The sequence below is a fragment of the Festucalex cinctus genome, chromosome 19, assembly GCF_051991245.1.
Source record: "Festucalex cinctus isolate MCC-2025b chromosome 19, RoL_Fcin_1.0, whole genome shotgun sequence".
NCBI lineage: Eukaryota > Metazoa > Chordata > Actinopteri > Syngnathiformes > Syngnathidae > Festucalex > Festucalex cinctus.
In genome coordinates, this window is record NC_135429.1 from 1,350,339 (window position 1) to 1,376,952 (window position 26,614).

The window sequence follows — 26,614 nt, forward strand, 5'->3', positions numbered from 1 at the left end:
TGGTGTGGGTTTGAGTTATATAAATTCTGTTAATTCTAAATTCCTCTTGTTGTTGTGACTTGTTGACTTTTTTTCTGATACCACTGAATATTTTGAGTGGTCAAAAGTAAAAAAAAAAAAAAATATTCATAAATGACTGAGTTAGAGTTCCAACAAAATTTGATGTTAGGATTCATTAACATATTCAAGGCTCTAATGACATGATATCAAATATTCCAACTTGGATTTGTTTTTATATATTAGTTATTTTCGTTCATAGCACAATGTTGCTTTTATTGTCCATAGAGGGCATCCAAAATAAATAAATAAATAAAAACTATATATGTATGGATAGGTCTGATGCCATTGAACATTTTGAGTGGTTGGAAGTAAAAAAAAAAATATTCATAAATGACTGAGTTATCACAATTCTTGGGGGTGCCAGCGATTGGCTCGATTACTGCGAGAGGGGTAAACATTTTGAAATGTCAATTAATTAATTTTCACAGCCCTGTTTTCAACATCAAAATGTTATTCAGTCCTGGAGCTACTTTGGCGATCGCAGAGTGGTAGAGTCAACAAGAAGCGAAATTTCCCAAGGCGGTTCTAAACCTTAAATGCATCGTTTCCGTTTGACGTCATGCAGCTATCCAGAGTAGACGTTGTATACAAGTGCAAAAGTGTGCAGTTATGTTTTCCAACTCTGCAAATCCTGGCACTGACCTTGAGTTTGTGCTCTTTGCGGTTAATGATGACAGCTGTGATCTGTTGATCCATAAAGATGAGGATTGTGCACAGCAGGGCAGGAAGCGCCGCCACCAACAGCGTCCACCAGGGGTTCCCTCCTAATGGGTCCATCAGCCAGCCTCTGTTCTTTGAAGTCGGCTGTGCAGGGAAAAAAAGGCAGTAGTGTGCCAAATTTAGCTTGGACAGCCTGGATAAAAAAAGTGTTAAACTCCTACTCGGAAGAAGATGATTGCTTACAGTGAGCAATCTGAGCATCGATGCATTGAAAAAGATGCTTACCTCGAAGCGATCAGGGACGTTTAGCTTCGGGGAAGGGATGCCCATTAAGTAGTCCACCAAAACCATAATCATGATAGTTATAAACACAGCAAAGTCGCTGATGGTGGATCGTACCTATCACAAAAATAACAATCATTATCCATTTGGATTTATCTAATTCCCTATTGCTGCACACTTCCAATGACGTTAAAAAGAGAAACATTTCAAACAAAGCCAACTTTAGCCTACACACAACATCAAGTGAAGATGAACTGGTAGTGGGTGGCAGCATGAAACATTTGTGCTTTTGGGTCCATAGAATTCTCCTTGTACGGACTTGAATAAGTTAGACCATTTTTGCAATCACAATTTTAACTCATTTGCTCTCAAAAACGTATAACTGTGTTATATTTGACATGTTTTAAGTATCCCAAAGACTTATTTATACGTTTTTATTGTTTTGTTTTTATGCTAGAGCATACAGAACGCTTTGATGCAGCCTATCAACTCCAAAGAACCGTTGAAGAAATGGTAGTTATTACACAAACGGCCAGCAGGTGACAGCAGAGCAAAAGAGATCAACCACGGCCATGTTGAAAAAAAGCTCAATTTAGAATTCTAAATAGATTTGTGAATAATGATGAAACTTAGCTATTTTTTAATGCTAATTGTTGCAAAACGGAAACTGATAGAAATATACTTTCTATTCCCGATGAAAGAAAAGACTTTAATCTTTATTTTGGTAGGTTCCATGTTTTTATAGCAAGAGAACACAATATTGTGTGGGCCGTGCAAAATCAGTCAAAATCCAGTAAAACAGCCGGGAATGGAGGGGATTGCTTCAATGAAAATGACTGGGAGTGAATGCGTTAATATTAATATTGCTTTCAACTATAAAATGACTCCGTGTGACTAAAACCAACCTTGGTGGGGAAGTATCGCTCTGTTTTGAACTGCTTGAGGAAAGAGGACAAGAAAAAGGTGGTGAAGAAGAGGATGACGGACCAGAAGAGAACATCTGGGATGTAGGGTCCATGGTGACCGCAGGCTGTGCCCACAAACTCCCCGTTGAGCATTTTACACATCTGGAGAAAACAAAGTACATTGCTGTAAGTCTGTATAGTGACTGTAGTATTATTCGACGATGTTGCAGTTAATCGCTTCGACACCAGAGGTCACTGTGTGGCCGCCTCACCGAAACATTGAGGCTGCTCCAGGGTATGGAGTCTGGACTGTACCCCGTCTGGTTCCATTTTTGCAGGAGCGGAGCTGAGGCATTAGCTGGTTGAGCGCACTGACACCTGGGACAAGAAGAGAAGTTAAGAAAAAAAATAATATATCATTGTCAATTTTAAAAAACAGGGCTCAAACTTACCGGTGTAATTCTTACAAGCACGAAAAAAAGTTACGTTTTGTTTTCATTTGTTAGTTGGTTTGTGCATTAGCATCGAGATGGAGTAAAAGACCTGCATATCATTTCAATCATTGGCTACCTGCAATATAGTGACAGTATGAGTATCTTGAAAGTTCCACTGAACTTCTCCCAAACATCTCCAATAATATTTATCGTTAATTTTCAACCGTTCTTTGCCAAGAATTCTTTTTGTTGATATGCAGCCTACATTCTTTCCACTCTGTTGGAGTGCCGCTCTATTTACTTTTTAAACCACTGAGGATAAACTAACAATTGACAATAGCAAATGTGAATTTGTGAAGTGACAAAGAAGCTAAGAAGCAAAGTCTTTGGTAATGGAATGTGTGGAATTAATTATGCTATAACATCTAGTGCAGGGGTCAGCAACCTTTACAGTCAAAAGAGCCTTTTTTGGCCTTTTTAGGCCAAATAATTACACACAAATTTATGTGTAGCTACAAAATGTGAACATTGTGATGAAGGAAACAGCGTGTTATTGTTAATCTTATGTCCTGAGGACCCAAGAGCTAATAAGAGCTGCACTACAACACAAAAATATGCAGCTCCAATACTTTAACATTCATTTTCTTCTACCTTTCATCTGTGATTATTATTATTTTACTGGTGCTATATTTTTTAAATAAGTACTACTCTGAACAGTAACGTTTGTGCTCTCAGAGTGCTCATACAACACGTATCCATGCCATAACCATAATATACTACCTAAATGCAAATACTTACGAATACGACGTGAGGTTATCCAAGACGTTGTGGCTGTTGACAGGATAAGATTCTCCGAGGTGAAAGAGCTTCTCGAGGGCCTCGTAGATGAAGATGATGCAGATGAGCGCCGCAAAAGCTTCCTCTGTGAAGCGGGTGATGTAGCAGACCAGCGAGCTGGCATCCGTGGCAACCAGGACCAGACATAGGAAGGCCGTCCAAAGACCGATGCTTGTTCGCAATGACAAGTAGGACAGTCGGTAATCGCTGAAGTGGAAGAGGAGGGGGGGGAAAGGAGGGTTACAGATATAGTCCCACATATATATAAAACATCACTTGGAAAGGACTTCCACTTACACGCAGAACTTAAAGAGGATCTTCTCAAACACCAAAACCGGTCCTGTGCTTCCAAGAATAGTGAGGGGTTGTCCGGCAAAGAGAGAGTACGCCACTCCAGTCAAGGATGCGCCAAAAAGAGACTCGATGGCACTCTGCCGAGATAAAGAAGGAGTGAGTTGCTAGGGGAGGGAAGAAAGAAAAGAACCCCGCCGTAACAAAGTTTTGATTCAATTGAGAGTGCGTCAGAGTGTCGAAGATAAGCTGTCCAAATGTTTTCATCCTCCTGGCTTGTCCCTTGTCATGTCTCTATGCACTGTGCAGCGCCGTTTACTTTGGGCTGCTGCACACCGAGCGACTGAACTGAACAGAACAATAGTAGAGCAATTACATGCACCTCGGTGGTCTTTATCGGGAAACAATTTGAGGCTCCACAAAATTGAACAGTATTTTTATTAAACCATAAATATTAATATAGCAAGTGTCAAGGAAGTACTGTAATAACACAAAGAGAGGAAATGGACACAAAAATAAATAAAAGGAGGTAGAGTTTTGGCAGAAACACCCCACGGCGTCCATGCGTCTCTTTTTAGCCACCGGTAAATATGAATTTATAAATATTAGGGGCGTCAAAATTAGCTAATTTATAGTTCCTTTAACACCGCTATTTTATCTTTTTTTTTTTTTTAACATGCTATTAATGACTGGCCCTCGCTAGGAAAACCTGTACTGGGGGAATTCCAGTCGCAACGCAGCAGACACGTCCACGTCAAAATTTAGCAGTAATAAATTGAATAATAATGCATGCAATTTGTGTATATGAGTGGGGTCAACTTGTATTTTACAGTTTTTTAAAATTGTGCAGAATGTCACAAGTTACTTCATGTTAACGATTAGATCGCTTTTAATATGAAAAGAAAAACGCACTGAGCAGTCGCCAACGTCTAACAAATGCAATTATGCCATCTAGTGGCAGAAACATGACCTCAACACAACTCAATCACACTTGTTTTTTTAAAAGTACAGTACATCTTTTGAATTTTAACTCAATTTTATGAATTATGAAATTTCTCTTCCAATGACTAAAAGATGCAGCAATATTTTTATTAGTTTTACCCCATTTCCACTTATATTAAACAAGAGTATGAAAATGAGAAAAAATATTTTATTGTACATTTAGAACGGGTATAAAATTTGTGATTAATTGCGAGTTAAACTATTGAAGTCATGCGATTAATTACGGTTCAACATTTTTATCACCTGACACCCCAAATTAATATAAAGTGGGTAGGAATTCTTGAAAATGATTTAAAGGCTTTACAGGGTGAGATTGATGAAGACATTCAGAACCCTGACTTCATCTCATCAGTGAACATCATAATGGCTTGGTGTGTTAAAACTTTGTTCAAGTAATATAAACAAACATTCCTGTTCAGTGGACAAAACTTCAAACCGGACGAGTTAAAAAGTGAGTTCGTAGCACAATCCGTCACACTCACTATGTTGCCTTTGGTGGCCTCCCCGAGCAGACCCCCGAATGTAATAACAGGAGACATACAGGCACAGTAGAGGAAGAGAATGGAGGCGAGACACTGCAGGCTGAAGGAGTCTCTGATGTCGCTCCAGTAAAATGGGGCCTTCCGTTTGATGTCCAGTGTCAGACCACCGAATATCCTACCAAAGAAGAGAGGAAAAATGAATCGCTGGTGAAAGGAAAGGCTTAAACTGGATTTTTTTTTTCTTTTTTACAAGTACTGCAAATAACCTGATTTGCATATTCCTTTTTAAAATAAATGTCTCTTGCATCTACATTTCTGCTGCATCTGCCCTTATGCAGTTATCTAGTTCTCATGTGAAACATTCATTTATTTTATTTTCACCACACCTGCTGCCAGCCCTATTAAAAAAAAAACAACGTAATGCATCTTCCACACTGCTCCACTTTCTGCGAGCTTTCTTTACATGAAGCCAAACTCGCGTTTATGTGCTCTCAGGCAGCCACAGGCTTGCTCTTGCCATGCGCCTTTTATAGAAATGGTGGAAAAAAGGAGGGTGAACGTGTAAATAAATCGGCGCGCCAGTACGGCACTTGCCGTCCAGTTCTCTGCAGTTCTGGTCCCACTTGGTGGTCCTCTTCCTTTTCCAGTTCTCCCGCTGGGGATGCGGTGCCATTTGGATGGGAAGGCCTCTTCCTCTTTAGCTGCAAGATAGAATACATTCACATTCACAACCATATAGCAAAACAAAGACAAATACGATATCAGTCCTGGGAATATTAAAAGTCGACACACCCCTGTTCAATGACAGGTTTTTGTAGTATAAAAAGATTGATTAAGGCTGTGCAATTAATCAAAATTACAATTTCAATTATTACAGCCCACTATTACAAAATTGGCATAATCATAAACAAAATAAAATATTACTAATTATAAGTTAGATATGTGCACCTTTTTAATTTTTTTTTAAAATGACTAATTTCATAAATCTTGTTATAGTGTCGTAATATATGTTAAGCCTTTTCTTGTTTTGTACCAAAAAACAAATGATTGTCTTAATCGTAATTGCAATCATTGCCAAATTAATTGTGATTAATATTTCCTTCATAACCGAACAGCCCTAAACAAGATTATTTCAAATTGTATAGCATGGGCGTTTCAACTGAAAAATAATATTTTTTGAGAGTAGAAGTGAAAACGATGGTGTGAACACCCTCCACCCTATAACTGGGGGCGTGGCTGTGTTCAGAATTCACCAATCATATTCAAACTTCTTTTACATTTGAGTCAGTACACACCTGCCACTATTTCATTTAACAATCAATCAAATTTAAATCGACATCACAATGTAGTAGAATGCAATTTTCAGTTAAAATACACCAAATTATTTTTCATATAAATACACATTTTATTTTAAGGAGAGAAAGATTCAAATCTGATAGTTTATTTTGTATTAGAGATTCATTTATTGCTTGTGTTTGTCAAAAACAAAATACATGGGACGAGGACCTTGAATCAATAATCCCATATTAAATTGAAATTGGAATATTGAGGGGAAAAAACAAGGAATTACTCGTAGATTAATTTTCATCTGATTAATCTCAAATAAGGTTAATTAATTATTGGGAGCTTCCAAAGCATTACTGAGACCTCATTATGAGTCAGAAGGGACCAAAAAAAAAACAAAAAAAATCCAAGGTATTATGTATACCATAGAACACAGTGAAGGCACTGTTCCATGCCTCCTCCTCGCTACAACAACCACAGCCATCTGCGCACAGCGGTGTCTTTTTACACTTGCCTTTCAGACACAACATTTAAAGATACAAAAAGCAGCAACACTATTTGCTCAAGTTTAATAAATTACGTTGTACATGCTAAATTCATCTAGCACAACTATTTTGTAGTGCTTCATCAGAACCAAGAAGCAAACCAACCTGGGATGGGACATTTTTCGGCGGTTCAATCCGGATCGTGGGGTCCCACTCTCCAGGAGGGAGGACCGTCACCTGATCGAGGAACTCGTCGATGCCAGAGAGGAGATCAGTTCGGTCTTTGGCCTTGTACGCCACGTCATGGAAAATCTACACAACAGACGAAGGCAGTGAAGTGAATTGAAACGCATCTGAACACCGTTTTTGACACGTCAAACGAAATCTCCGTAACGCGATAAATCGTGATACTTTGTCTCCCGATCGATTATCGACATGCCGAAGCCAAGTTATAGATATTTGTAGTTAAAATGCAGCCGCTATAACGGCTCCATTGTTCATTACTTATTGGGCAATTACTTGGCGGGCCACTAGGGGGAGTGCCTCATAAGGGTGGCGGGGAAATGTACGGAAGTCTTCAGGCGAAGAAGACTCATGAGCTGACTCATGATGAAAAATGTGGACTACATCTTCAATTTTAATTTTAATACTCTCAAGTACTCACTATGAAGAAGACACCAGTTTTAATATTGTGTTTCAGTGCTGATACAAAACGAAACTATTCTCTCATCGATAAAACATCAGTTTATATTTTTGATTCGTTTTATCGTGAATTATCGTGGACTTATTACTTGACTAATATATCGATAATTGTGGTATCGTCATATCGTGAGATAATTGTTAGTGTAAACCTTGTATCGCGTATCATATCGTGAGGTACTCAGAGGTTCCCACCCCTACATCTAAATAAACCAAAAAAATATTTTTTGCTTTATATGGGAGAATATAAAATGAAAATGTATATCTGGCACCTCATCTGTCATCAGCGTGGCCATCGATCTGCCAATCTCATGGTACTGGGGACCCTTTCCATGAGGACCCAAAAGTAGGAACAGAAACCTTTAGAGAGAGACATTAATCGTGAAAAATATCAATGACAACACTTCAACGTTTCAATATATGCAAGGCAATAGTTTCTAAAGGTACCTTGTGGGCACCGGAACCTCGGTGAGGCCGGTGATAAGAACTGCAGGGGACAGTCGAACAAAGGCAATGATGGGTTTCTCCAAGAAATCGACTTCGCCCACCAAAACATTGGAAGCTTCAGCGCCGGGGGGAATCTTCTTCATGAAATTCATGTCCACCTAAAACCAAGAGTACAACCGAGTAAACCGATGGATAGAACACAGTTTCCGTTTCAATACTGTACGGTAAAGTATGAGGAATGGGAGGTTATGGGAATGTTAGGTAGAAGATAAGGTTGGATAGAATGTTAGCATCTCTAAGCTTAAAGAGGGAGTCAACCATAAACATTTCTTGATAATATGTTAAATGTGACCTCACCAGTCGAAACATGACATTCTGATTTGATATTACATTTGTGGAATAAGACTTATGAAGCAATCCATCTCAGGGGGCGGCCATTTTGCCACGTGCTGTCGACTGAAGATGATGCCACAGTTGCTCAGTGCTCAGGCAACGACCAATCACAGCTCACCTGTTTTTCTGAAGCTGAGCTGCGATTGGTTGTTATCTGAGACTTGCGCAACTGTGACGTCATCTTCAGTCGACGACAAGTGGCAAAATGGCCGCCCCCTGAGATGGATTAAAAACAGCTGGATTTTGCTGCTTAACTCACATTCCATTATCACAATAATAACCTGAATACCATATTTAGACCAGTGGGGTTGCATAGAACATATGACAAGATATTATTAAAAAAATATTGGATTTTTTTTTTTTTTTTTTTGGGTGGCTGACTTCCACGTTAAAATCAGAAGAAAAGAAAAGAAAAAAAAAAAAGTTGGGACAGTGTTGAATCTGTGATGTTTTGACTGTGAAAATGATATTGGGCAATGTTGAGGGTAACAATTTGAATTTGAGAGGACTGCATTTCCTCATAAATGGTTGTGGTTGAATATGTTGGAGGCTTTTATGTGTATTGAGCCATTTTCAACAGTAATAAGATAATATTTTGTCTATAATTAATGTGACATTATTTTTCATGAATAATACATTGAAAAACTCATTTTAACACTTGCTCTTGACTGAAGATGGCATCGCCTATCAACTAATGACCAATCACGCGTCAGCTTGCTAACCAAACCCGGGAAACAGGTGAGCCGTGATTGGTCGTTACCCATTTCCTCGGCATGCGTGACGTCATCTTCAGTCGACAATAAGTGGAAACGTGTTTTTAAACATGGAAAATCTAACGAAGTTATCAAACTTTTTACTCCTGAAAATGACTCAATTATTTCATTAAAGCTTCTAAACTTTAAAGGGTTACTTATTTAGCAATTTTTGGCAGTCAAACGTAAATATTTTGTCTATAATAAATTTGATATGTTCATTATTTTTCATGTACAATTAGTACCTTTAAAAAAAAAAAAACACACACATTTTGCAACTTTCTGTTGACTGAAAATGACATCACAAGGGCTCAGGTAACCAATCACAGCTCAGCTTGTGAATGTCACATGACCAAACCGAGAAAACAGGTGAGCTGTGATTGGTCGTTACCTGAGGACCGAGCACATGTGATGTCATTTTCAGTCGACAACAAGTGGCAAAATTGTTTTTTAAAAATAGTAATTGTACGTGAAAAATAATGAAACATTCAGATTAATTATAGACAAAATATGAACTTTTTATTGCTATAATGGGCTAAATAAGTGAAGTTGACTGAAAGCTAAACAGATGCCACATCAAGTGTTGATGTCAAGATGTCTACCTTAATACATGGCTGCATCAAATGCCATTGTAAAAGCAAAAACAGCCACCTCGAGGTGCCATCTGTGATTTTTATGAACAAAAGGAGGCATCTATTTAAAGCCCTGCATTTATTTATTCAAGTGAACAATGTACCTGTTGATTAATTCCAGCACAAGATCCGAGGTGACCCAACTTTTTTTTTCTGACAGAGTTGTAGACTGACACCTGCAGAGTACTGAGCAAAGATCGTCCAAAAGCTGTGAAGCGTTTGCTGCCATGGCACTTAAATATCTCGTGTTCAATGGCAAGTCTGTGCCTCCGTCCCTCTTTGTACACCGTGTGACTCATAAACAGTGCATCTTATTTTTGGAAGGCATAATGGCTGGTTGTATAATCCACTAATGGCAGCTTGCACGCAAGCTTGCCAGCTTCATGGAGGAGGAACAGAAAATGGTGACATGGACACCATGCGAAGCAAAAACATTTCCAAAATGCAGCTTTACTGTGCTTGAAAGTGAAATGGTGATGCTCCCTCGAAATAGGGGAACCGTTTCGACGCGTCGTCGTCATCGCGGCTCCGACACCATGACAGACTGTCTGTGCTCAGCACTATGGTTAGGTTACCTTGCTGAAGTCCACACTGCTGCTTTCTCTACTGACCCCAACTTTGGAAGGCCGCCTCTCCACTGCCTTCTCGCTGTCCAGGTAGTTCGGCACAGAGTTCGGGTGAACGAGCGGTCCTGGTAGAGAAGAGGTGCGGGGACAGGTAATAAGACAACGTGTGAGAACGTAAGGTTGTTTGAGCAGAGCTGTGACCGTCATTCACGCTTCGTTCCTTCTATTCTACTCATTTCACTGCACTTTTAACACATTCACTGCCAGCCCAGCAAAAATGCATCATTTGCCGTCTTTTTCCGTCAATGGCAGCGAATGAGTTAATGGCTCAAACGGAAATTCAGTTGACATTTCACAAGTTAATTCATGTTAAAGATTAGATGGATATTAATGTGAGAAGAAAAATGCACTGAGCAGTCACCAATGTCTTACAAATGCAATTATGCCATCTAGCGGCAGAAAAATTACCTCAACACAAATTAATATCACACTCGTTTTTGACAGTAATTTTACTTTTAACTCAATTTAAAAAAAATAATTCATTGTACATTTAGAACATATATAAAATTTGTGATTAATCGTGAGTCAACTATTCAAGTCATGCGATTAATTGATTAAAAATTTTAATCGCCTGACACCCCTAATAAGTAAAGAACAATTCATACCCGTTTACAATGGAACCTCAAATTTGTCCGGAAAACTAATAAGGTCAAAATGTTATCATCAAACCTTTACTGTACAGAAAATATTTTTATATGATGATGCCTTGCATGATATACAAAATAATGATAGTTTTGACTTCAAGTATTTGTGTGAAAACAGCAAAAGATTCATCATCCATCACCCGACAACTTCGCACCGTAAGTATGAAAGCTGCATGAGCGCGACACTTCGCCACTTATACGACGACACGTACACAGGAAACGCTAGCACTTCAGTTAACATGCGGCTCGTTATGAATTGTGAAATGTTATGTCCACACAGAATGGAGATTCCTGTCCACAGAATGCGTTACACTATTCTGTGGATACTTTAGTGACCAGTCAGATCCCATGTTTCCATTTCTATTTCTAGCAACTACCTCAGCACATGTCGGTCATAAAAACTAACACCAAAGTCATCCGCAGCTAATTCCAATTATTACGTGTAAATGTGTCATTTATTCAAGTGCGCAATGCACAACCCAGAACTAAAAGTAGACACATGGACAAACCTGTTGGTACCCTTCTGTTAAAAAAAATGAAAACCCCTCAACTTGCAAGTGATACAGTATTTGGTTTTTACTTCCGTCAAGTTCTTTCAGTGAGCATTGAGTGTTATTCCTTCCATAAAAGAAGCGTCTGTGTGTTTGTAGATGTGACTGGTGAACAGGAGCCTGATTGCTCACATACCCGACAAAGCCTCTTGGAATAAGAGAGGGATTAGCCTAGGTTGCATCCGCTAAAAAGGTCTTCATTCAGGAAGGCTAAACCGTGGAATGTCCACCCACACCAACCTTTTCGGGAGTGATGACTCGGCAAATCTATGCCAAACATGAAAATTCATAACTGAAATTGGTCAGACTGCGCCGGAAGACCTGGGACTGTCTCGACAGAAATGGACTTGACTGTACGTTCATATAGTCATGTCAGTGTCACTGTACTGAGATTTGGTACCGTCTCAATTGTAGTACTCCATAATTCTTTCTTTAAAATTAACTGTTATTCTTTTCTTATTCACAGAATTTTACAGTACTTGAAACCTCACAAACTTTTCGACAAGCAATACAGCCAAATTACCGTAGGCACTCCACTAAATATACAGTAATGCGGTCAGCTATTTACAGCCTTAAACTTTCACCAAGGCCCACTAATTAGACTAATGATTACAGCGTGATAATCCCATCCATTCAAGTAATGCAACCCCCTCACCGAAGTCAAGTCACTTGCCCCTTGGGGAGACAAAAAAAAAACAAAAAAAAAAACATATACATCCCCCTTGACGAGGATACAATTACCGAAGCTTAGCAGCTATAATAAGATGACCCTTTCATACAACCTCTCAGGTTCAACAAGTGTTAGCTTGTACCAGTGCTCCATACTTTGATACGAAGTCCCAAGCGCAGACCTACACACGCAGACATCTAATAATAAACTAACAAGGAGGGGAATTTAACTCATTCGTTGCCATTGACGACTATAGACGTCAAAGATCTTTTTTTTTTTTTACTGGACTGGCAGGGAATGAGTTAAAGTCTCTCTTGGCGCAATCATGATTGCTCGTATAAAACCACCAAAGCCTCTGAAGTGTATGCTGAACACTCAGCGTATGCTGATTGGGTCAAAGTATGCTCCAAAAGAATGATAAGGTGCTGATCTACATGATGCAATCCTGTGTGGGAACTCAGACTGCTGACCAAATGCGATTACAGAGTCAAGATTTCACTTTAAAAACAAAAACAAAAAAAATTGCACAGCAAGTACACCTCAACAATAGACTATATTTTAGTTAGACCCACGGTAAACCAACCGGACAAAAAAAACGGCATCATAGGTCAAATAACGACAAAGTATCACATCACACGAGGCAGTTGAGAATAAAGAGCAAATCGGACCACAAAGCATTTTCCGAGGGCAGCCCTGACACCTCAACCAAAAGGGTATGAACAAACTTGACCTAGCAAGACATGAAGGAATGCTTTGAAAATGTGCAAGGGTTTCGAGGGGGTTAGGTGGCAAAAAGCAGCCAGAGAAAGAGAAGGGAGGCATACTAGTGTAAACTAGTGATTATGGGAAAGCATAACCATGACATTTGCACTACTGTGCAAATTTCCACGACTGGCTTTATCGTTTCATTGGACTTTACAACATTCATTTAGTAGGACAAATAGTTAATAAACCAGGGATGGGCGAGTATCGATACCAGGTGGTGATATCATGCCGATACCCGGCCTTATTTCAAGGTATCGGCACTCGTGGCGGGAAATTTTACGAATCAAAAGTGTTAGTGTTGTCAGTATTTGCTCTTGGTATCGGTATGGAAAAAGTGGTATTGAAAATCCCTGCACAAAATTTAAAACTAGTTTCTACAAAACTTTTTAAAAGGTTGGCATTTTAGCCAGTTAGTTTAGTGAATTAAAAATACACACACATATATATATATATATTTTTTTTATTTTATTTTTAAAGAAAAAAGTAGGTCAGCATTGTGATCCCGACTCAAACTATAAAAAAAAAAAAAAAAGGCCTATGAGGGGAGCAAGAATTATAATTTATTTCTCAAGTAAGACTTCAATAGAGAATTATGTTTTTTGCTTTATTTTCTATCCATAAAGAGGAGGCATATGTTAAAATAGTTATATGTAGGACTGGGTTTAAAAAACCAAAAAATTGAATCAATATTGAATCAATTATTTTAACTCATATGCTCCCAAAAACGTATAAATACGTTCTATTTTAAATATTACCAGTGTCCCAAAGATGACTTAGAGCATACAGAAGGCCCCTGAACTAAAGCAAACAAGCGAAGCAATGGTAGTTATTACAAAAACGGCCAGCAAGTGGCAGCAGAGTATTAGAGATCAATCAGGGCCATGTTGCAACAAGCTCTTTTTGCCAGTTTTTTACTGAAGGGAATTGAATGGGGGAAAAAAAATCAAAATCGAATCGAACTAAACTAGAAAGTTGCACAGTACTGTAAATGAATGTAGCGAAGGAGCAAGGATGCCTCACAAAGTGAGCTTTGTCATGGGCAAACGATGAGATGGCCGCAAAAGTTAACAGGAAGCAGAGCTTTCATGCTAGTGCTAGTGTTTTCTGATCAAGCTGTGACTCACACTGGCAAGGCTACACAGATATTTGCCTTCTAAGGGCAGCTGCTCAGACCCCTGGGATGCACAGGACGACTGGCGGCTGAGCTGAGGCGGCGGCGCCTCTTCCTCCGTCCAGGTTGGCGGCTCGTCATCCTTGGGCGGAGACACCACCACTTCCGGGATGCTACCAGGGCCGAAGGGGGTCGGGGCGGCGCGCCGAAAGGACGCGGGGGTGCTTTGGGGGGTGGTGTGGGGAGAGGGACCCGGGGGTCGCCCCGTGTTGGAGGAAGAGGACGGCAGGAGGTGGTTGAGGAGGACGGACATTCTGGACTCGTGTCTCTGCGGCAGGCTGGCGGCAGAAGCGGCTGCTCCTGGCTTGTGGAGGGAGAGACGTGAAGAGGAAAGGCCCTCTCCTAATAGAGGAGACATTGTAAAAGGCAGGGAAAGGAGAAAGAGGAATAAGGGATGGAGATAGAAAAACACGTGAAGTCCAAGTACATCAAAAGGGATGATATCTGAAGGAGCCAAGCCAGAAAGGGTGAGCAGCGGGGACATAGCAGAAATGTTATTAGAGAGATTGACGCATGCATCAAGTGAGCAAATCAAATGGTCCAGTGCAGAACACACCGAGAATGATTCCGTGAGGAAAGGGAGGGGGTGTCCGCAAGGCCCAACCCCCCCCCGTCTCAATCAAGCTCAAACGGTCACCTGACTGGTTAGGCAAAGCTTCAAATCGCATGCCAGAAAATACGATATCTCCCCATGGCAAAACAGTCCACAACACCTACAAAGATCATTTAATGGACTCACAGGATTTATTTTTGCCAGTACAGCTAATTACCATCACTGAGAAACTTCATTTTGATCACAATCTTTAAAATATTTACGGAAAAAAAAATTACACCATTGCAGCCATGCACTTGTTCAAAAAGGACTCAAGATCAATATTTCAAACCAAGCAAACCAAACCAAACCATACAGACAAAAATAACTAGCACCCAGATTTCTCTTTCACTTTTGAAGACTTATTACTTCACGACTGCTCGATTCCTTGATGGTACTCACTTTTACCATCCCACCTTTTATGCACGCGTTGAAAGATATAAACATTGCATTTTTAGATACTTCTCTGAATAAAGGATCGAAAAGAAAAGTGAGTGCACTGTGGAATCTCACCGTTTCTTTCAAGCAAGAGAGGGTCAGAATGTTTCTTGCCTATGTCAGCAATGGAGCGCACCAACGGGATGCGGTTACTGAGCTTTCTCTCGTTCTGATGGTGGTGCTTCTTCAGCATCGCCTCTCGCACCTTCGCCCGCAGGCCCTCCTTGAGCTGGCCCGACGCCACCATGCTATCTATCACCATGTCTGGATCAAGGAACAGCACATTGCAACAGATCTTATTCAATCCACAGCCAGAGATGGGGTTTTTTCACAAGCTACTCTGTAAACAAATAAGAGTGCATCTAAGCTATTGGTTATAGCTAGCGAGCTTTTGGTGACATGTAAAACTCATTTGAAACTGCCTTTAAAAATTGTATAATACTGTAAATGTATTTTCAGACGCTATTTTAAAAAAAAGAACTTTACTGTTCTTAACTTCTATAAAATGGGTCATGACTTTGCAAACAATTGCAAGATGCGGGCTTCAAGGTGTCAACACAACTGAACAGCTTATTTACATTAACTATATATATTTTTCCATTCATTGATTATTATGGATATCACCATTTACCGCAACCTATTCTGTATTGAAAATGTGTGAAAATCCTCTGTTAATGAAAAAATTCCATTCCCACGGAGGTGACACAACCAGAGTTGTAAGCTAGGCTAATGCTATATTTAAGTCCACCCTTCTTGTGCCACATATTCTTACAGCACTGTCCAAAAAAAGTTCATTGCACACCGATTTTTGGCACCGACAAAGCTCTGTATTGATTTTAACATATCATCAAATGTTTGTCAGAGAGCAGAGGGCAATATTTAAGGAAATGGTAATAGTTATAATATAATTTGACATTATAATAACTTATTACAAATGGTGACGAGCTAATGATTGCTTCAATGAAAATCTACATTTAAAACAAAAATAAGACTGCAATGATAAAAGAGGATCTACCAGCAATTTCCTCTATACTGTTGGCCCTCATATCCAGCATGACTGTGCCGTTGAGGATGCAGCTACGCAGTTCAAACAAACTGTGCAGCGACAACGTAGCCACATAAGGCTTGCTCCATCTCTCCCCGCCGTCTTCCACATCCTCTTCAAACTTCAGCCACCTGTAGTCAAGAATGCAAGCATTAACTGATACACAGTCTTAATTACTAAAAAAAAAATGTATCTAGTTTGTGCCATGTATTTGGTATGAAAGAATTTCTGTGTATTTGACCTAACATTACGACAAGGTTTGCTTCAGATCTTTTCGTCTGACCTGGCAGTTTCCCTCCATTCAGTGGCACCGCCATCGCGAAAGGACAGCTCATCCAACTCGGTGAAGAGGTCATGGGGGACGTGCTCCAAGTCATCGTCCTCTGTGCCCAGAATGAATTGGACCCGCTGGGACGGCGTGTCTGTTCAAATAGTGGAAGCGAGAATCCGCAGTTTCATATCTCAATTATACATGATAAATACTGTTTATTCTGTCATACTGGCAAAATGTGAAAAGATACAAATTTATTTATGACATTTCTGGAACCATACCTGTCATGTCTAACTGAATACATCAAAGCAATTTTTTTTATAGTTCCATTTTTATTTTACACCTTACATTGTCGCACCTCTTCTGTATACAGCGCCCAAAAACCATAATGACTACTTCAGTAGCTAATACTTAAATATGCAGCAATGATATTAATGTACAAAACAAAAGTACTGTACATTAATTTTAGACGATTAAAGTTGTTCACAACTTTTCTGGCATTCTGCACTTGACTTACAAAAGTGAGAAAAAGCATAGTGGTCCATACATACTGTAACAGATGCGACAAGTGATCTGAGAGTCAACATTTGCTCAAACTCTTTCCACTAATGAAATTTACTAGAAATTAAAGTTAATCTATATCAGTTAGTCTGTTTGTTTGTTTTTGTTTTAGGCATTGTGACCTCACCGTAGGGGGGAGATTCTCTGTCATCCTCCTTTCCGTCGTCAGAGTCTTTATCCCTTCTCTTTCGGTGGTGCCTGTGTCCTCTGTGACGATGCCGCCGCTTGCTTTCCCTTCCGATGGGAACGTGGACGCCTACGTACACTGCTCTGTGGCCTGGAAAAACAAATTGCAAGTAAGACACCATCAAAATAAACTGCAGGAACAAAAATAACATTCTCATGAACAAGACACAAAGGTGGATTAGGCATTTGACAGTAAATCCAAATTTCAAATGCATAAATGGACCTTTCTTCGATATTCTCATTTCCTCACGTGTAGTGTGGAAACATTTAAGTGCCTGTAAGCAGTATGGAACTAATAAGTGCTTGGATGGGGGATAGCGCAAAGGGCTTTGGAGCGTCAAAAACAGTGGGAAGATGAAGTATCATTTTTTTAAACCCCACATAACAATCCAATAAATTCACAATATTCAGTTGTGGCTTAGTTTGTGACTTACTTTCCAAGTCGTCCTTTTCATAGTTTGTTTGAATGGTGAAGCTGCTCTTTCCATGGTCAACTATTGCCTCCTCATCTAGACCCTACGAAAAAGACAAAAGGGGACAGACAAAAAATCGATCCAGAAATCAGCCTGACACGTCACTGATAGATGATCCAACATGCATACTCATTTGATGATCATTTCAATGAGAAAACACACTTAGTAGCAACAAAGTAAATACAGTAGCCACAAACGTCGCAAAATTGTTCAGGTTGTTTCCAAATGCTATGATGCAAGGATAATCTGTTAAATGCAGAGCTTTCGGCCAACCACATCCTCAAATATTCTGCAATAATATATACACGAGGGCCAATGTGCTGCTCTATAATTTAAAGTTTAATGGCTGAATTAGCTGCTACCCGAGTTTCACCAGCATGCACAATTCAGACTTGATTCAACCAGGTTAAAATCATCAGCTCAAAACATTCCGTTCATATTTCATATGGCTGGTGAGTAGAGCCTGACCGATATGGGATTTGGGGGGGGCTGATAGACAAATCAATATTGGGGAGGGAAAAAAAAAAAAGTTTACTGGGTATTGAAAGGTTCTTTATGCAGTAAATGCTGAAGCAAAGGTGAAACAAATGACAATTTTAATCGTGGAGACACAGTAGGAGTGTGACGATATATCAATATCGTGATAAATAGTGATACTTTGTCTCCCGATAGTTTGATATGTCTAAGCAAGTATCGCAATATTTTTTAGTCAATATTCAGCTGCTATAATGGCTCCATTGTTAATGACTTATTGAGCAATTACTTGGCAGGCCACTAGGGGGAGCGCCTCATAAGAGTGGCAGGGAAATGGACGGAAGTCTTCAGGCAAAGAAGACTCGTGATTTTAGATTTGAACATTTATTTAATAATAATAACAACAACAACAACAATATTATTATTATTATTAATGTATTTTTATTATTTTATATATATCATGTATTTATATTTGTATTATATTTATTTATATTATTTTTATAATTTAGATAAAAACGTTTTTCCCATTTCACTGTAGGACCATCTGTTTTTCCTGATGAAAATACCTGTCCGTCTTCAGGTGGGGTTGCAAAAAAAGTGGATGTGTAACAAAGTTGTTTCATCATTGATTATAAAAAAAAAAAAAAGGATATTCTCTTGCTGAAAAGTCTCAATGATCAAGTTCAAGACCTGGCTGGCTCAAGCTTTATTTGATGGGGTGCAAATCGAAAAGAATGGAGGGGGGAAATCGACAGGTGGATTGGTGCGACAGCATCTGCGGTGATCTATTTTGGTGAGGGAGGAATCGAGCTCAAAAGGTGAAGCTCGTTATTTACTGGGCACGCTACGTTCTTTAACTGTAGGCCTGGTGAGGTGTTCCACAATATCCCATCAGGACATGTTGGAGAGACTCCATCTGCCAGCTGGCCTGGGAACACCTTTAGATCAACACGGAAAGAACTGGACAAACTGGCAAGGGAGAGAAATGTCTGAGTCTGGGCTTTCCTGTTTAAGCTTCTGCATCTGACCCGGATAAGAAAATTGATGGATTTCGTTACATCCCAAGTCAAAACTGATTTAGAATACATTAGTATAGTATACATTATTGTTGTCTGAACATTTTGCACAGGAATTGTTTTTGAACAAATAAAACTTTTAAATAAATGTTTTGGGGTTTATTAGATTAAAATGGATTAAAACCGTAATCATCCTGAATGACTGAAAAAACAAAAGGTCCAACTGAAGGTTGGTCCAATTATAAAGTGTGTTATTAGTGTTCTCTTGATACCCTGCCCTTAAGTGTTGGGACATTCAGACAGCTGCAGAGAAACTGTATTTAGTTACTGCAGCGTGTGGCCAAAGTGGGTGCACCACTCGATAACAGATGCTACAACCACAGAAAATATGGCGTGGCCACATCATAACCTTACTGAACAAAATGTCACAACTTACACCAAATCAATACAAATAAATACGCATACAAATTAAAACAATAGATTTAACATTTAGAAAAATAATACTCAATGTTTTAACCTGTAAACTAATGGCAACACTCAGTCATACAGGAGTAGCCTGTTGAGACAGAGTCACACATGGTTTATAAATACTACAGGGTGACAGTGACCTCATGTTGGCATGGGCTGGTGCTAGATAAGAATGGACTGAATTAAGGATACACAAAAAGAAGAGTTTCGCATGGTCATTCTAGTGGACAACACCTGACAGATGTTGTTGTGCAAATTTGTGAAGCAAATATCTCATGTTCAATACAAAGTGACACACCTTTTTTTTCAGGTCAACAGCATTCTTCAACCAAGGAATAAAATGTGCAATTTTACTAGCTTCATTGAGAAACCGTGGGGCAACACAATCCCATCCTTTCCATTCCTGCAGTCGCTCACAGAGGAGTACTTGGGCCAAGTGGGAAGGAATGCAAAACACAAGGTGATGAAGGCGCATACTGAAAAGATACACGATACATTGGCGGTATCGCTATCACATCTTGGCCTCAATGTGTGAGTCACTACCACTACTTGCTTTCCATGTTACATTCCTCATCATGAGCCTGACTTTAAATGACGATTCCCACATGTATTACCATAAGCACTCTATTGTTAGAGTCAGGCCATCTGTGACTTTGTGTGCACTAGAAAGTGTGTGCTTTATGTTTGCATTCCTCTGAAGTGGATTTGCATAATAATGTGTAGTGCACTCTGTAAGCGCTAAAAAAAAAAATAAAAAATGGTGGTCTTTTACCTTCCTTGGCCAGGTAAGTAAATTTGTAAGGATGACGAAAATTTGACTGATTTGTTCGTAATTAACACAGCAGAGTGAGATCAAGTTATTTTGGACTAAAAAATGAAGTTCATAAGTGCTGTAGGTGCTACCAAATATATGCAGACTAGAATCTTTCTGAAATATTATTGTGCAAGTATCACATGATCCAATGTTTACATGCAAAGGATAAAGCTGGTTATGAAGAAAAATAATCTTTTTAGTCTTCCTAATTAAGCACCTTAAAATTCCATTTACTGGTACACAAATGTGTTTTTAGAATATAACGTACATAACCGATAATTATGCCTTCAAGTTTGTTCGGAGCACTGTGTACAAAGTACAACGTAAGAGCTAGAGCTGTCGACCGATTATTATTTTTTTTTTCAAATCAGATTAATCACATCTTAGAATTTTGATTCATCACGAATAAGCACTTAAATCAAAAGGCTTTTTATTCCCATTTTTTGCTCGCCAAACATGAAGAGCACCTATTATGCGTTAATTCAGACATTTCATCTTATGAAAGATGTCTTCCACATTTTTGATCCACTGCAACGCTCGTCCTCTTTTTTTTTTTTAAATCAGTTAATTACTTGCATAATTTAAAATGAAAAGACCCCAATATTTTGACTAGAACAAAACAAACATTTATGTTTTTATGCTAGAGCATACAGAAGGCTGTGATGCAGCCTCTGACCTGAAGAGGACGCTTAGGGCAATGGTAGTTATTACAAAAACGGCCAGCAAGTGGCAGCAGAGTATAAGAGATCAAGCTGGGCCATGTTGCAAAAATAGCTCTTTTCCCCAGTGTTATAAACAGATTTGTGAATAATGATGAAACTGAGCTATATTCTAATGCTAATTTCTGCAAAACGGAACGAGATAGAAATATACTTTTTTTTTTTTTTTTTTTTTTTCCCCCGTTGAAAGAAGAGCCTCTAATCTTTCTTTTGGCCGGTTCCATGTATTTATAGTAATAAACCACAATGTTCTATTCTATATACTAACTCTCAAAATGACAGGGCAGTATGTTGACAAAGAAAAACATAGCAAAAAAAAAAAAAAAAAGTGTCTGATATTGCTGCTAATTATCATCCGTATCCCAACCAAAATATTGTTCCTCACTAAATGGGGACAATTAGAATCAGCGCTCATAACTAGACCGAACGTCATCTGTTTGAACAGCATGCGCCACCTTCACGCTCCACTATTTTGACAGACCCGTTTGAAGCCATCTCTCCCTAACAGTCTCTTCTTGTTCTCCCTTTTCTCCTTGTCCCACTCCTTCAAGCAGCCATAACAGTCTGCTGGGTTCCTTCTAGTCGTCATTCCTTGCCATCAATCAAGATTAGAAAGCAAACGTCCCCGTTTCAGGAAGCATGTCGAATGAATGAATGAGTGAATGAATGAGTGAATGAGTGAGTGAAGTGAGCAGCCTCGTATCACCCCTGCTTTCACCTTGAGTTTGACTTTCTGATATCTCGAGTGTCTTCTACCAGACAGTGCCCTAAGCACCTGCTCTGCTTAATAGCGCTCCTGTCTAGAAGGGCAAAAAATAATAAAAAAAAAAAAAATCATAAACAATGCATGCAGCCTTACTGGAGATGGGACGTTGTTTACGTACCAACCACGGCAAATGCAAACACAGAAGGACCTACCGTTAGAACATGCTTTTCTTCGCTCTGTTTGTCCATTTGGATCCTGGCAAAGACAACAGGGACGTTAGCGCGATCCCCCGTTTTTGACAGTTAGGGAACGGACTCGGCTGAGACACAATCACACTCGTCTCTTCCCGATTCCCCTGCTCGTGTCTTTATACGGCGAGGGAAGAGAGAGGGAACGAGCTGCTTCTGCTCTACCCTGTTGTCAGCCCGCTCTTTGCTCGGCGGCAGCCAATCCCACCATGGCACCATTAATATTTTATTTGCCCCGGCCAAGAGCTAAAAAAACGCACAACACATGGAGGACATACGCACACGTTCGGGGGACATACAAATGTTTACCCGCCGAGGTATTCAGGTCACAAATGAAAACCAATCCCCCGCGCAGATAAATGGAAACAGGCGCACAGCTTGGCATTCTTCAGGCGGCGGATTTGGATTGAAGCGAGGAATGCACTCATTAAGATTCCGCCAAAAAACGACATTGAGGTTGGCATTGAAACATATCATCGAAATTCAAAGAATAGCTTTCGCTCAGGTCATAATATTGTTTTCTTTTCGGTTGACAAAAGGTAGACAACAAGCAATGATAAGAGAGGATTCTCGAGAGATCATTATGGATGTCTTACCGACAACACGCTATAAATATGACTGAGCTACATGTTACACGTTTATCTGTTCTATTTAGTTCCATAACAAGCCACAAAATGATAGCAAAAGGTGGAACTAAATTTGAAACAGTCATACCTGCAAAAGTGAAGGATAAAAAGTGTGAAATTATACCGATTCTTAGAAGCACTTTGTCGGCTATCCATTTAATCCTTGTTTGTTCAGCAGCTGGAGCTACACCGGCTCCAAAAGGATGAGTCGTAGTCTTTTAATGTTTACATTCACTAGAATGCTGCTGGCCAAAGTGCAAAATCTCTTGCCGGCAGAATTTTCCGATAGGCTGTGTTTTCTTGATGATGAAGCAATAAAAGGACGTGTTCGTTATTGGTAACAATAACATAGCAATATAATCCGAAGATTGTGTATTAAATAAATGGCATCTCACAAATAGTATTCTGGCAACTAAGGCATCACTGTTAATTTCGTGTCTTCTACATTTCGCCCTCTCCTTCCGCTAGCAGAAGCAAGCAAACGCCCGCAGGTACGCAACGGCAAGCGGTATCACACTGATTGTCATTCTAATGAAAGCCGGGCTCGCGAATGTCGCAGCAGTATATGGGGCAGGATGAAGACTGCCTAACTGCATGAGACAGATCAGCCCCTTATAGGCGCCAATTCCAGCATGACAAGAAATACGACGAAAACTATGCATAACTCATTCACTGCCAGGTCAGGGGAAAAAAAATGAATCTTTGACGTCGAAAGCCGTCTATGGCAGAGAATGTGATGATAAAAATATGCATAATGTCATAGATGTTATTAAAAACCTGGTTTGAAAAAAGTTGCACAAAAAAAAAGCAGGTGCCTGAACACAGCTGACGTTCCCATTTACACGCCGCCACCATTACGCACGCTATTTATGACTATATCATGCAAGTGCCAAACACATCATAAGAATTACTCACTGTGGTGACCCCTGACTGACAGAACTAACGCACAAACAACAACATACTTTTTTATGGTCAACTTTGTTGTTGATTTAGCCATAATATGTCAGAGAGAATTCAGTACAAAAAATAATGTTTTGCCATGTTAGTACTATGATGCAATAATTTTCCTCTCTACCACTTCTGTGGGGGCATCACAAAAAAAAGCTATTGAAAGCTTGTGAAGTTTAAACCCTTAGTCACAGAGCAGATTAGTTTCCCGCAATGTGTCAACAACTCGCATTGCTTTACGTCACACATAAGTAAGGCCAACACCTCCATATTTCTCCCGAGCAATCAAACGCGGTCCAACCTCGATTCACAAGAAATACATTTCAGACAAATATTGCCTTGTTTCACAAGCTAGGTTTCAATTTGTCAATGTTTATCATCCACGTGGACTGCTCAGTTGCAATGCCTTATCATTAGCTCCACCGTGGAGCCATATTGCGTGGGGCGTGTAGATAAAACATACACATACGGTTTTAAAGCTTATTTTTAAAAACTAGCTTTTCTTAATTATTTTGAATGATGACTAAAATGGATCGCAGATCAGCCACAATAGGAAAATGCAGGTCCCTGCGTGACAACAATTGACAGAAAACGTTTTAGACAGATGTGAACGGATTTCGACTTTCACTTGAAACTGGCTCTGGAGCTTTGCCTAGCTTAGCTACGCATGTGATGGGCAGAGAAACTCTGTGTAGAGGCTGGAGGATAGAGATTATGATGCAAATGAGCCCAACTGTAAGGTACCACGGAAGCGGAAGTGTACAACAGATTACTCACAGCCACGTTTTTAGGAATACTACTTGCATACATTACAAACCATTTTGAGCTTGCATTACCTCTGTAACAGTAAACACTGACTTCCGTGGCTGGGGAAAGACGAAGGCAGTGACCAAGTGAGCTCTTTTCATTGAGCAGAGACAGGGTCATGTTTCCTCACCAGTAAGCACATGCTTATACATGCACAAATAAGTAGCTAGTAGGCCAGGGGTGTCCAAACTTTTTCCTCTGAAGGCCACAGACACAAAAAAAAAAAAAAAGAGTAAAATCAAATGCTGCTTTGAAATGTTTTCACTTTAATTAATCAAGCACACCAAAATCAGTCAGAGATTTTGGAGTGCTTGAGAACCTGTAACCCATCAGAAAATATCAGCCCCCTGTGGTGATTAGCAGCAGAATCAAAATAGGAGTCCAAGACCAAGTTAGCGAGATAATGCATGTGATATTTTCACAGTTTGGACTTTGACAACAAACAGAAGGAAAATATTTTTGCTTGGAACAATGAGCGTTAGTCATCACAGTCTTCTGAAGAGAAATGTTATGTTTGTAATTGTAAATAGTTGACTGGTCAATCTGAAAAAAATCCCCTCCTCGCCCTCTCTTTTTATTTGTTTTCAACGCCCCTAGTTACATGGGTGTTCCAACCCTAATAAGGCAAATGCAAAACGTACTGTACTTGGAACGCAGTTTACTTAAAGAAATGTGCACTGCCATCCAATAGTTGCACATTATCGAGAGGTATAATTACTTAAGAATATATTGAGCTTGATTATTTTGCCCATGGCAGAAATGTAATTCTTTCATTAGATAAGAAAAATGTCATTTCTTTAAGTACATGTTAAATATCGCAATAATATCGATATCGCTATATTAAGCAACTATCTAGTATATACTATAATTCTCTAGTATACACAAAAAATGTATTAGTAATAGATGTTTTTAGTATATTATGTGGGCCCCTTAAAAATAGATAGTGGGCCACAAATGGCCCCCAGGCCATAGTTTGGACAAGTTAACTGGCCCAGCGAGAGACTCACACACAAACATAGCAGTAGGCAACCCAACACCAGCATTTAGATCAGTCAGTTAAGCATTTTAAACTTAGCACACTGCAACCTGTTTCTTTTTTGGATTTGTTCGCACAGCTCCGGAGTTTGACAGCCGTGATCCCATCTGTCAACTAATGCTTTACTCCTCCTGAGATTTTGCCCTCAATCTCAACTGGAGTTTACTTTATATTCTGGATTGTGTTACGGTTCAGCTTTCTCTAATTAACTATAAGTCAACATTTCCTGAAAGAAATCACTGGCGTGTTGTCTATGTAAAATGTCACAAAGTACAGTTAACGGGATTGGTCTGAATACTTCAACCTGTACAATCTGGTGCCCGGTTAGCCCATTAAGCTAGCAAGGTACTACTACACCCCCCCCCCCCCCCCCCCCCCCAAAAAAAAAAAAACAGAAACAAAACGCCAAGAAAAGAAAACACATTTCCACTCAACGCGTCATTCGGAAAAGTCCCCTTTCGTAAACCAAGTCTAAATCACTTCTTTTTATCACCACGCCACGTGTCAGAAAAAGAAAGCCGGCTAACAATAGCAGCTGGCCGGAAGGTAGTCCCGTTGAATTGGTCGCCAAAAAAAAGCATCCCTTGTGCTTATTAACCAGCTGCCGGGCAAACGCAAGGTAAAAGACGGACAAAGAAACAAGACAGACGTGACGCTCAGGAAGCGGTTCGCGCTGTTTTGCGGGTTCACAGTCCTACATACCGTTCTCAAGAAGGGGCGCGTTTGGTCCGAAGATTCATCCATCGAAAACCCAGCGATACTTTTGGGCCACCGGCGAGTTCTTTTTTTTTTTTTTTTTTGCCGGTTGTGTCGCGTAGAGGAAGCCGGCGAGGGTGACACTTGAGTGAACAGAGGAGGGACTGGCTGGCCGTTGCGCGTTTGGCGATGACGTGAAAAGCCACGCCTCCGAAATGATTGACATCGGTTGCTAGCCAATAAGAGTTTCCAAGCAGATTTTTTATCCAATCAAACCGCTTGTCGTCATTATAAGGTTGGATTTTTGTTCGATGCAAGAAAGGAAAAGCGGGCTTTTTGTGTTGTTACCTTGTTACACGTTATTTTAATTTATTACTAGTTTACGTGCAATATGTCAGTTATACTATTTGAAAGTAAC

General features: G+C 39.7%; 1 protein-coding gene across 5 annotated transcripts in view; it reads right to left on the reverse strand.

Annotated features, from left to right (window-relative positions):
- Window positions 1-26,349, reverse strand: part of LOC144007958 (sodium bicarbonate cotransporter 3-like) — a 36,480-nt gene extending 10,131 nt beyond the window's left edge. The window contains exons 1-20 of one of the 5 annotated variants that reach the window (XM_077507954.1): window positions 22,798-22,895; window positions 22,048-22,090; window positions 17,600-17,681; window positions 17,107-17,256; window positions 16,431-16,569; window positions 16,118-16,278; window positions 15,178-15,366; window positions 14,052-14,414; window positions 10,221-10,336; window positions 7,869-8,026; window positions 7,694-7,781; window positions 6,888-7,034; window positions 5,548-5,654; window positions 4,954-5,128; window positions 3,476-3,609; window positions 3,140-3,385; window positions 2,180-2,285; window positions 1,908-2,069; window positions 1,006-1,119; window positions 703-864 (exon numbers count right to left, since the gene is read on the reverse strand). In XM_077507954.1, coding sequence (XP_077364080.1) covers window positions 703-864; window positions 1,006-1,119; window positions 1,908-2,069; window positions 2,180-2,285; window positions 3,140-3,385; window positions 3,476-3,609; window positions 4,954-5,128; window positions 5,548-5,654; window positions 6,888-7,034; window positions 7,694-7,781; window positions 7,869-8,026; window positions 10,221-10,336; window positions 14,052-14,414; window positions 15,178-15,366; window positions 16,118-16,278; window positions 16,431-16,569; window positions 17,107-17,256; window positions 17,600-17,681; window positions 22,048-22,090; window positions 22,798-22,865 — 2,910 coding nt within the window. In that variant the 5' untranslated portion in view covers window positions 22,866-22,895. Of the gene's footprint in view, window positions 1-702; window positions 1,120-1,907; window positions 2,070-2,179; window positions 2,286-3,139; window positions 3,386-3,475; window positions 3,610-4,953; window positions 5,129-5,547; window positions 5,655-6,887; window positions 7,035-7,693; window positions 7,782-7,868; window positions 8,027-10,220; window positions 10,337-14,051; window positions 14,415-15,177; window positions 15,367-16,117; window positions 16,279-16,430; window positions 16,570-17,106; window positions 17,257-17,599; window positions 17,682-22,047; window positions 22,091-22,797; window positions 22,896-26,202 lie in introns of those variants that run through there. The other 4 variants (XM_077507956.1, XM_077507955.1, XM_077507953.1 and 1 more) reach the window with 4 other exon arrangements.
- Window positions 26,350-26,614: the final 265 nt, after the last annotated feature.